The 12705-nt window shown below is 37.1% G+C and overlaps 1 protein-coding gene across 1 annotated transcript in view; it reads left to right on the forward strand.

Annotated features, from left to right (window-relative positions):
* The window catches only part of THSD7A (thrombospondin type 1 domain containing 7A), a gene marked incomplete at its 5' end in the record, with an annotated part of 192260 nt that overhangs the window by 129066 nt on the left and 50489 nt on the right, over nucleotides 1–12705 (forward strand). Inside the window, 4 exons of the mRNA XM_084209618.1 lie at nucleotides 4661–4895; nucleotides 7882–7997; nucleotides 10177–10309; nucleotides 12200–12303. Of these exons, the coding sequence (XP_084065744.1) occupies nucleotides 4661–4895; nucleotides 7882–7997; nucleotides 10177–10309; nucleotides 12200–12303 (588 nt within the window). The remainder of the gene's footprint in view (nucleotides 1–4660; nucleotides 4896–7881; nucleotides 7998–10176; nucleotides 10310–12199; nucleotides 12304–12705) is intronic.

Genomic DNA, 12705 nt, shown 5'->3' on the forward strand with positions numbered 1-12705 from the left:
ATTATAATAATTCCTCAGTGTAAAGAATAGGTTCACAGAAAAACAGTAAGCCATATGTAAAATATAACAAATATACGTAAATTACAACAGTGAAAAAGTTTTCTAATGAGCTCTGGGATACCAACTGCCCCTCCAGCACCACACAGATTTCTGCTTGAGCCAGGAGCTGACCTCAGTTGTACACCCTTTCATCATCATTTCCTCATTCCAAACAAGACCCTTTTCATGTGGTCAAACCACACGTGTTTGGCCATGCACATCTGGGATGGCCTTATTTATGTACATTCAGTAGAAAGAAAAGAGTCTCTTCACAAGATAAAGGCTTACTGTGCTTTGTGAGATGTGGAAATGAGTGTCACAATAACATTTTTTTGATATTTTTTTCTGAAATCATTGTCCTCAGCATGAAGGTTTGAAAGGCAAAGTGATTTATAAATTTGCCTGTCTGTGAGACTGCCTATAGTGTTAGCTCATTTATGTCACTGTCAAATATATCTTCATGGTACAGTAAGAAACTCAGAAAAGTCACAGTCTCAAACTATAAAATGACAGCAAAGGACATAGTGATGTTACCTGATACATCATACAGTTGTTCTGCATAAATCTAGGAAGGTATTGTACACAGCTCAGCCGCTCTCTTGAATGTAGGGTGTGTCTATTTTTGGTTTATAGTCTGTTTAATATTTCTGTTCTTCTTTTTATTCCCTGCTTACAATAAATCTTATATAATGAGTAGTGTGCACTAAGACTGTTTCACATTACTACTGGATCTGAGACTCAAAAGTACTGAATTAATCTTAGTTTTTCAGTAAGTAATAAATATGTAGATTGATTCTGTTTTGATTATACACTGCCATAGACTGCAAAATTGGTGCAATACAGCATAACAGTAATGTTGTGGGTACGTCCAAAGTTTTATCAGTTAAACCAATTTTGGAAAAGTAAAGATTTAACACCCCACCTCCCAAATAAACCCCAAGCCAAAACCAAAAACCAAAAGTCGAATGCAAAGAGGAAAATAAGACAACTTAAAAGCTTAATGTATTAAAATCAGAGGGAAGGGAAATTTTTTTATTATTATTCTCTTAGGGGAGAGATGCATATGCACAGTAGGGCTTTGCTGTGGGTGTTACATTCTCATAGATCAGCAAAGTGTAATGCCAGAAGGACTATTTGGCATGACCATATAGCACAGAGCACTAAACATCACAGTTAGATAGTATAGAATATCAGTTGTCCATCTCATCAGATATTCTGTTTGACAGGGACCAGCAGCTCTTATCATCTATCTGCAAGACTGATTTATTGAATATGTAAGAAATAGCTGGATCAAAGGAGTTTTTTATCAATACTTGACAGATTATTGTTGATATGCTTTAAAATTTTATTCCTGTTAAATTCATATACAGTTTGACTTCATAGTTGCAAACAAGAAGTTATGCTTAGGGTTTTTTAAGCTATTTACTCTTCCTATATTTATTGAGTTTGTTTTTAATTTTTGTATTTTCCTGGCTTGAAATAATGGTGCTTGGTAATTAAATCTGAAAGCACAGAATTGAGTATTTATTTCAGCAGCAAATTGCTCATTCACAAAAGAATAAATTTTGGAGAACATGAGGTGTTTCATGAAACAGGAATTAAAAAACCCACTTAGTTTTGGAACTGCACAACCTGAATTTTCAGGCAAGACTTACTAAGTGAGCTGATACCTGCGTGAGAAAAGTGAGCCAGGGCAGGGTATGTTACTGTGCTTTTTTTGCTCAGGAGCCCATCAGCTCAGATTGCTGAGTGCAGTGAGGGTCAGGAGTTCATACCCTATCCTGGAAAAGCCTTGAGGACAGACCTCACATTTACCTTGAATCCACTCTGCATCCTGACCTGTTGTATATTTCGGACAGGTCTGCTTGGTTTGTGAAACTGATGTAAACCAGGGGAGGAAGCATCAATGTTTGCAGAACAGGAACGGTCTTGGTTCTGACTGTGTCTGTCTTCAGGAAGTGCAGGTGCCTTGAGAAGTGCCTGCCTCCTGCCTACAGCAAAGAAATGAGTAACACCCATTTCACACACTAGGATACAAGAGGGACTTCAGTCACATCTGTTTTCTCAAACTTTAAGATTATTCCAGCTGTTTTGAAATGCAGTTATAAAACTATATGCCTTTGCAAAAAAAAATTATATCAAAATGATTAATTAAAATGATCCTAAATGCTTTAAAAAATGTTTAACGTTCTGAAATTTCAAAGTTATCGAGTCAACGTCACCAAAAAAAATTTTTAAAATCCAATCATTGAATATCCTCGAGCAAGGTGTCTTACCCCTTTAGGAGCTCCAAACCAGGCAGAAAAGCAATCTAAGTGTACAACAATTCTGTCAGCTATTTTATGAGCAATATGCAAGTCTCTCTGCAAAGCTAGTCTTTCCCTTCCAAGTCTGCTTTGCCTAAAAATCCAAACCCAAAACTAAATGCTTCAGCCCCAATTGGTTTTTGTAGCCTTGAAATTATTATTTTTAGTACTGCCAAGTTATTTGCTGTCATCTGATCATTTATTATTAAAGGATGTGTTTATTATTGTATGTCCCTTTTTCCTATATTCTGATGAATTCAAATGTCTATTCAATTTTTTTTTTCTGTGATACTCATTAACTTTTACATTCCTGTCAAACTTGTCCTCTACTGGGGATATGCTCATAAAATTGTTACCCCTACACAGATGTTGTAAAGGGCATCTCTAACTGCCAGTTTTCCAACCCCTTCTGCATTTTCTGTACCTAGTTAAATTGGAGGAAGCACAAGAGAATGCTGTTTTCCTGGACAGAATGGCACATTGATTTTTATTTTAGTAGTATTATTTCCACATTTTGTTCAGTCTTTGCATGTTTTTTAACTCCTGGTTGAAACTGAACAGAACTGGATTCCCACTGAGCTGCAGACATTCATGCCCCAATGTTTTTCATTGACAAGTCAATGTCAATCTCTTTTTTTCTCCTGAATAGATATTCTTGCATAGCTGCCGAAACTGAACCTAAGTTGTCACTTTGTTCTCAAATGTCTTTAGAACTGGTGCCTGTGGCATTCAATATTTTAAACATATTTTCAATATTTTAAATATATTTTAAACCTCTATTTTTAATATATTTTAAACAATTCTGATAGGCTTGAGTTGCATCCATTTTGTACCGAAAAAAATTCAAGTTATACTTTAATTAGATTCACATATTTGTAGGTTTTTCCAATCCCCCTTTGCAAAATTTAAGATTAGCTTGTCTGTTGCATGACATCTCAACCAACATGATGTTTGCTGTTGCTTGGTTAAATCAATATCTTTAGGAAAAAGCCAGAAATTAAAAATATTCCTAGAGAAATAATTTGAGAATTATGATTTTATCTTGTGTTTTCATTTGAATGAACCTTTTCTTATGTTTGCTGCAGATCTAGATAATGCAGAGCAACTTGTTGTATTTTTATACTGGCAATGTGACTTTCTTGTGTTGGAGTATTTGAAGCATCCATTGTTTCTTTGATTACATTTACTTTTTTTGTTTAATTTCAACAACAGGTGCTTAAAACCTCTTCCCTCCCACATATCTGTAGAGCAGACAGTCAACCTGAAGTTCAGTGTTGGGGTATAAATAATGTTCTCTACAACATGCATTTGGTGGTAGCATACATTTTAGAGAAGAGTCGTATGGATCATCAGCATTAACTAATAAAAAGCTCCTCTTTCAATTGTCCCTCTTACTTTTCTTGTCTTTTAAGAGAGGCCAAAATGTTGCTTAGATTTTTTGCTGTCTTTCCATCAGTTGGAAAGGAGCCCCATTGTTCCTTTAGAATCTCAAACCTAGATTCTAGTAACACCAGATATTTAGCGGGTGTGATGTGTGCTCACAGGGCTGGACGTGGAATAGCCTGTGATCAGCTCTGGTAGGAAAGACCTCTTCATTTCTCCTGGAGGACTGGGAGGCCAAAGTAGGTTTGAAGTGCTTGAATATAATGAACTGAACATACTATCAAACAAACCAAACACAACAAAGATAGCATTTTCTGAGCTTTTCTTCACAATCATTGACACTTGATTGCATTTTATTCTGAACCTGCAGTAGGCTTTGTTATCTTAATTTGGACCTGGAATTGCCAGCTGTGCCATCCTCTTTGGTTTACATAATATGGATAAACATCCCCTGAGAGCTAGGACAAGAGCTCCAAAAATCTTTTCAATTCATCTGTGAATTAGCCATAAACAGTGGTCTTTACACATGTATAATTAGAATAATTACCCATTTCTTCTGTCTACAGCCTTCATACATCCTTGCGTGATCTCTTGCAATCTCTTCTAGAGAGAGAATCCTGAAATAATAAGGCAGTAGATCCCTCCAAGCACATTAGTGTTATAGAAGTTATGATTATTTTTTTATCCATTTGGTACAGATTTACATGCTGTCCACGAATAGTCTGTTCTATGTGGTTTGTTTACTGAAATTTGTCAAAGTCAATATTGGACATATGAAGAGGAGGAAAAGGGAGCAGCATTTCTTTCACGTAATCAAACTAATCACATATAACTAAGAAAATTTCAAAGTGGGTTTGTGGAATGTGCTTTTTTTAAATAAAAATTGTGTCTCCTTCCAGTGAAGGATCTTGTGCCCTCTTTCATTGTTGCAGGAGGAGTGCAGTGCCCCAACAGTAGTGCCCTCCAGGAGACGCGCAGCTGTAACGAGCACTCTTGCACCGTGTACCATTGGCAGACTGGCCCCTGGGGACAGTGCATAGAGGACACGTCTGTCTCTGCTTTCAACTCCTCTGCCAGCTGGAATGGGGAGGCCACCTGTTCCGTGGGGATGCAGACCAGAAAGGTCATCTGTGTGAGAGTCAACGTGGGACAAGTGGGCCCAAAAAAGTAAAGATCTTTAAAAGTATCTTCATGCTGTAGATTATGCTTGGATTTTACTGCTTTATATCTTTATCACCAATGACTGCTTGCAAAGGCAAAAAGACCCTCTTCTGTGTGTTCTCATGAGGGAACATTTAATTTTCTAAAAATAGAAGACTGGCCCAACAGGAAGACTAGATAATACCTTTCTCAGTATGGATTTTAAGGTGGTATTTACGATGGTGGTTCTGCTGACAGCTAAATCAACCCAGTTGGCTCCTTACTACCATCAGGCTGAGTGACAATAAAATTTTGGAGTACGTGTGTGAAATGCAGAGAGACACCATTTCCAAGATCCTTGTGTTGCCTCCAAACAAGCACCACACTGTATGGATTAGTGCAGTTCCACTCAAAAATAGTGATATGAATCTAAATACACTAAAGCACTTCTCAGAACCAGACCAAGGAGCTACAGCATGGTGGAAAATGGCATGACATTAATTTGAAACATTAATTTGAACATTAGTTTGACAAACTTTGTGATTTTTCCCCCATTTATGGGATTTTTAGAGTTATTCTTTTGGCCTAATAATTTGGTTTTATAGTTTAATATGTTACCAGGATTAAATACAGATTAGCTGCTAGTAAAATGCATTTGTTAATATCTTTGTAGGGATTTGCAGTCTGTAAATATATCCCACTCAAAACAGATTCAAAACTCTAAGAACTGGTAGCAGAGGCCATTTAGAAAGTTCATGAGTCAGCTATTTTCACACGAAATGTTTGTTTGATGCCTGCCATTTGCTGTTTTATTTGGCTGTAGATTTAAGCCTAATTTACTTTAAATGGAAATGTGGGGAGTAATGTCTGCACATTCAGTAATCTACCTTGTTGTGTATCTGTATTAAGTTGCTATTCTATTTAGTCATGATAGAATTATCTTTTGTTTGGAACATTTACATAAAAAATCTCACAAACCTCTAATGATTTATCATCCTTTTTAAATCTACTGTAAATGCCTCTACCTTTGATTTGATCTTAAATTCTAGGAGGAGGACTGTTTTATTCTTTCATAAATGAATCATGTGAAGTGAAAAAAGGTCTTGGTTGTTCCTTCAAATTGTCACATCAAAATCACTGAATCATTTTTAAAGACCCAGACATTTAACATGAAAATGTAAATAGGAACCTTGTTTTAAACACCCCTTAATAAAAAGGATTACTGTGGTATGATACAATCAATATTATTGGCCTTATCTGCCTCACAAGTTACAGACTCCAGCATGTATCTTTTCTGTTTAATTTGACCTTGAGTAAGGACTGCAAAAAAATCAATACTTTGCTTTAAGCCATATATAGTAAATACAAACAATATAAAGCATAGAAATGGTGTTCTAATTGAACTAATTGCCTTGCCTAAGTATCTGAAGAGCAATTGTAGTGCTTAGCACTCCTGAAAGATGAAGCTCTCAGTGAAAGAGTGAATGTGAGTATTTCAGACCGTTTTGTATTTTTATAATTTCTCCTGTTTTTAAAAGGAAAAGCCAGTGAAAGAAAAGCCATTAGCAAGCCAACGTTCAATGTTTTTCAGAGACATTTTTTAATTTTAATCTTAAAGAAAATTTCTGACAACATGGTCAATATATGTGATTGGAAGCAGAATTTTTTTAAAGTGTATCTGATCATATCTAAACACACCCTTACATATAGAATCTGATTTGATGAATCACATAGAACCGAGGCACAAGCTGACTTAAAATTGTAGAGAGAACTTACAGAGGGGCGATGGAGGTTTGTGTTGCTACAGCTGTATTATTTCATGTTCTTTCACATTGGTGGGAGGGGAAAAAAGAGAAGGGGTGGCATTTTAAGAGGGCACCAAGGAATTGGTGCTTGTTCATGGTAATTGATCATATACTGAGAAGAATATGTGAGTTGACAGGAAAATGCAGAGACATCTGATGGAAAGCATGCACAAGCAAGTATTATTGTTGAAAAGTATGTTCCTGTAAAACTGCAAATCAGCTTTTTTCCTCCTCACATTGCACAGGCATAGCTCTCTGCTGACAATGGAGACTAGATTTTCCTGATAGTTTACCATTAGACTTGCCTCTCTCATCTCTCTGGTCCCAGTAGCCCGGGACTGAAAAGAGGAAAAGCTATCTAACTAATCATAGTAATGTTTTTCTGTAATGATCCAAAAGCTCTCAAAAATGGATGTGATGTTTTTCTTACATCTTTATATGTTCTTCAGACAGTCCACAGTCTGTATGTTTTTGGAGCACTAGAAATCTTGAAATTATTTCAAATATTTTCAGTACTTCTGCAAGAGTTATTGTATCATTCTGAAACAAGTATTGTGGCAGAGAGAGTTGTTTTTCCTTTGTGAAAAAAGACAGAATCCCCACAGAATGGGGAAAATGACCTGGGTAATGAGTCCCATATGTGGTAGTCCAATAATCCTTTTTATATGCTGATCAAGCCTCTTCCTAGAACAAGTAAGGTTTTTTGCCTTTTTTGATAGTCTTTCTCAGACTCATTGATCTGGCAGTTTTAAATTTTTTTCTGGTTTCTCTCATAATCACAGCCAGCTTATACCTATTTGTTCCTGGGTTGGCAGTGTTATTTATTTTAAATATGCCTCCTTCCAGAGTTTGTATTTATGATAAAGTGATGAGACCTGAAAATGTATATTACTAAGCTAAATGGGATGGTTTTTCTTCATAATTATGTGAAAGCTTGAAAATTACCCTGAAATACAGAGTCTAGCATGGTGAGTGAGGGATGATGATTATTTAAATCCTGAGGTGCAGAATACACTAGATTTGGCTTGCTTTCACCACATGTATTTAATTGCTCCTAGTTTTTATAGCTGTGCTCCATCCTGGTGAATTCTGGGCAACAAGCACTGTCCTCATGTGCCTACAAGCACGGAGTACCTCACACAATTCACTACTTCGTTGCAGAGTGATTGTTTATTTGATATAATGCTTCTTTGTAATTTTTTTGTTAGATGTCCTGAAAGTCTTCGACCTGAAACTGTGAGACCTTGTCTCCTTCCGTGTAGGAAGGACTGCATTGTGACTCCATTCAGTGACTGGACACCATGTCCTTCTTCATGTCAAGAAGGTAATTTTATCCATTGCATGCTAAGAAATTTTAAGAATATAAAATATGGGGAGTCAATTACTTGCAATCACTTTTGGCAGAATGCTTGTACATATCTCTTTCTGACAGAGGACATGTAATACCTGGTACACCTGCTGCAGGGAGGACATAGAATTTTTGCTGAACAGAGCAGTTATTTCTATCCATTTTCTATATGCATCTGTTTGGATTTTTTTCCACATTTTGCCTAATATTCCAAATTCCCATTTGCATCTTACACTGATAAAGAGATAACTAGTTATGGGATAGACACATAGCTGTTATCATTAGCTTATCATCTTAACATCAATACTTACACAGTGTAAGCATTTTAATTGTCAGATTATAAAATGGGGTTTGGAAATACCTAAGTTTATGCTGTTTGCTCATCAGAAGAAAACCCAAGTCTTTATATACAAGGAGATAAGTATGTAGCTAAGTAGATATGCAGTTGTACATAATTTTGTCTGGCAGCTTCTACTCCAAGGGAAATTGAAGGAGAGTTAATAAAAATCAGTACACTTTACATTGATGTGAGTGGTCTGATTTAAACATAAAATCCAACACCATTTTAATACACTTGGCAAAGCTCTTTAAAACAGTGCAGGTCTCCCCTGAATTTTTATTACAATGAAATGATACATGAAGTTAGCGTGATGCTAGTATTAGATTTTTTTCTTTTCTTAAGCTTAATATGAGGCATTTTTCTAATGCATACTATTACAGGCAGACTGTAATACTCCCTCTTCCACGGGGTGCTAATCCTTGTGTGGGACATGGTGATTACTCACAGCTACTCTCAGAATGTAAAGGATATTGTTACATCACACATACAACTTGGGCTGTCACGGCCAATTCTTTATGCTTGGTAAAGGACACAAGCATAAAGGCATTTTTGCAGTAATTCCTATCAGTGTTCAATGCATTCTAAAAAATGAAAAAAGGGGTTAGGAAGACTAAATTCATAACCTTTGAAAAAGAGCGGGGAATTGAATCTATGAAATAGATATTCATTATTATATTTGTGTTATTTTACAGAAGTATTAATTGTTCTTTCTGAAATATTTTTGTTCGAGGAGATCCTACTGAGCAAAAATGCCATTCTTTTCTGTCCCAATTTCTGTGAGTTTTGAGAAAGTTCTTGATACAATGAGCATACCTTCCTGAATATTTACCACAAACTATTGTACAGGCTTCTATAAAGCAGTAGATTTGTGAACTACAAGTCCTTTGTCTATTCAGTGAGTCAAACTCTCTTTATGCTACAAAACCAATTTTTATTTCATGGGGTTTACCCATTTGTGCCAGCAAGCAGGTCAGTAGCTTTGCTGGGCTGCACGCCTGTCTTGCCCCTGGTGCCAGCTCCTGGCATCTCCTGGAGCTGTTTGACTCGGGAGTGAAGGGTTTCCTCTGTGCTGAAGAGTGGCCAGGTGGTGGAGAGCCACCGCCGGGATTCTCCTACTGCTCACTCCTAATTACAATTGCTTGGCCGTGCTCCAGCACGCTTCTGTGATCAGACAAGCTGCAGCTGCTGTAATAACCCACCCAAAGCTGATATCAGCCCAGTCAGCCAAATGTCTGCTCTACTGCTCTCTGTGAAAAAAAAATAAAAACCTCCAAGAGTTTTACCTAACATGGGCATTGCTGTGGAACTAATACAGATCTGTAGCTTTTCTCTTAATTTTCTGCCCGAAGAACCGATACCTGAAGATGACTGAAATCAAAATTCCTACAGGAACTATTTACTGTTTAGCATTAATAATGGATGACCATAATAATTAAAAGCTGCAAACTGTGAAGGAACTCTAGAGTGGAATTTCTGTTTCTAGTTTTACATTCAAATGTTTAGAGCAAGCTTACACCTTCAAACTGTAAAGTGTAGCAGCAAACTAAGCTGGTTTAATTTTTGTTCTCTTGAACTGCTGATTCATTTCAGCTGTCTGTTCATTTGTTCAGTATTGCTGGTATTGCTTTCTGTTTCGTTCTTCTTTCTCGCCTTGAGATGAAATTGAAGTGTTTTTTCTATTACACTTAATTTTTCTGCTTATTGGCAAAATAGCATGTCAATATTATGGCAGTTGGTTCAAAAACCTTGTTTTCACCCTAATTAATTTCAACCTTAAGTAGCAGCCGTAGAAACCAGCGATTCTACTCTTTGCAGGGAGTGTCACAGTCAGGAAGCAGTCTCGTCACCGAGTCATCATCCAGCTCCCTGCCAATGGTGGTCGGGAGTGCCCAGACTCTTTGTTTGAGGAAAGGGAATGTGAAGCTTCTCCTGTCTGTCATAGCTACAGGTATGTGAGACAATCAACCAGAAACAGCTCAGATATGCTTTTTAAACTCGTACTACCTCTAGAGCTTGCTGAATTCCATTTCTTAGCAGTAGTTGTTTTTCTACCATGCACTATTCAGAAAAGTAGTATATACATCTGAATCAAGGTTTCACAACAGATATCTAGACTCAGTTGGGTCTGTAGGGAATCACTGGTACATTTTGTTCCAGCTCCTTGGAAAGAACATTGCAAGAACTAAGAATTACTTTCCGGAATAAATTTTTGCTAGAAACTGTTTTGACATTCTAAACATGTAAAACAAATCTTTCTAAAATATCCAAAGTCTTGAACTTCAAGCTTTTATGTCTAGGAGAGCTGATTTCTGGTGCCACACTGTTCAACCTACCATAGCCTTCATTTTTCTATCCCTGTAAGCCCAGAGCTGAAGATATCCCCCATATGCCCTGTGTCCTCTTCACTGCCCTGATCTCCACCACAGAATGTTGAGGACTATTCCAGAAGGTGGAAAAATTTTTGCTTAAGAAAATGTTTGGATAGTTCTGTGATATCTATCTGAGTATGTGAGAAGGTCTTGACATACAACAAGAACTTGCTGTTGATGGAGAGCAAGTTTAGAAAATTCTGATGTCATTAGTTAGATTTAATTGACAAAATAATAAAAAATAATTTTTTAATGAAAAATAACTCCCATAAAACTACTATCTGTTGCAGAGGTACAAATAGAATTTAAGCTTAGGTTAATGAAAAGAAATTGAGATTAAAGATGTTGTTTTCATCATCTCATAAGAATTATCATTGCAAATTCATTAGGAGATCACACTCTATGCAACTAAAAGTTATGAAAAGATTGAAAAGAGCATTGGAGAGCTACAAAAACCAGTACTCTAAACACCAGAGACATATAGCTCAAGAACTTTTTATAGTCAAAATTAGAATCTGAGTTTTGTGTTTAAAATACTGGCTGCTCCTCATCTCTTTAGTATCTTCCAATCTGAGCTACACAATAATGTGCTGAGCATAAGAAAGAAGAGTTGCTAGAGAGTGGTAGATGGGGTCATTTATATTTCATGACACAAACTAATACTAAACACATGTTCCATATATTTCCTTTAGCATCTTTCTGACCTGCACACATGCTGTGACAGATGGACTCACACTCAGCTGGCTTGTGCCTTAGTTAGTTGCTGTCCCATAGAGGCAGGTTGCAATGAAATTTGAGGTGCAAAACCATTGAGATAGTTTAAAACATGCCAACTGCTGATGGCTCGAGCTGTGGATTATTTTAGAGTTGTGACAACAAACAGACTTGCCTGGATTTGTTATATTTAAGGGCTGGGGTGTTCTGCAGCACTAGGAGGGAACTTTGTAAAAGTTTCATAGCAGTTTATATTAATAATAGAATAATTTAAGCAGTGCAGTGTTGCATTTGTTGTTGACAGTTTTTTGCAAGTTCTTTTTGTTTGTGCTTTATTTTTAATATGGTGGACCCATCATGTTGGCTTTCTTGGCTGGCTCCACATTTGTAAGGTGTTGCCCCTCAGCAACCCAAGATCCCAGGAATTTCCTGAGGCACCCTTGCAATCACTCAAGACCACTGTCCCAATACTTTCCTGCAGCTACCTTTCCTTTTGGTTTCTTATTTCTACTTTTCTCTTTTTACCTTTGATTCCTCCTTTCTTCCATGTGTTCTTAGTGGTCTCACCCTAAAAGAAGAAAAAAAGTTAACAGAATAGGGATAGGTTTTTGGTACTGTTATTTTGTGAATTGCCTGTGACCACTTAGTAAAAACAAGCAACAGCTTATGGTGGTTTATAACACTATCTAGCACTTGTGCTGCCTGAGATTTGATGGCTACAAGGTTTAGATTGATTTCTTCCCCTCTCATTCCAGGTGGAAGACACACAAATGGCGCAGGTGCCAGCTGGTACCATGGTACGTGCGCCAAGACAGTCCGGGAGCACAGGAGACTTGTGGTCCTGGGCTACAAGCAAGAGGTTAGACCTTTGTTTCTGTCATTTATTCTCAGAAATCTATAGATGCACCGGTGTGGGAAATGCCTTACATTTTAGGCCCTGTAACCTAACATTAATTTAATCTGTCTTTATGTGCATCAGCAAAGGAAAATACTGAAAGTGCTCAGGGCCATGTCTCAGTATATTTGGAGTCTCTGCTGGCATGGAGATCTTACAGACTCTTCTGGCACTTGTTCCCTGATGCAATTTGTGTCTGTGACCCCTTATCCTTTCTCTGCATATCTCTGGGTGCATTTTGGCTATTTCTTCTCTATACTCTCAAATTAAAGTAGTTACAGAGAGCAATGGGAGCATGAGAGATTGAAGACTTTGCATTTACACTTTAGAATTCAGTGCAAGCCCATTTCTCCAGATTGTGAAGGT

Source organism: Fringilla coelebs (genome assembly GCF_963513975.1).
Source record: "Fringilla coelebs genome assembly, chromosome: 1".
Lineage (NCBI taxonomy): Eukaryota > Metazoa > Chordata > Aves > Passeriformes > Fringillidae > Fringilla > Fringilla coelebs.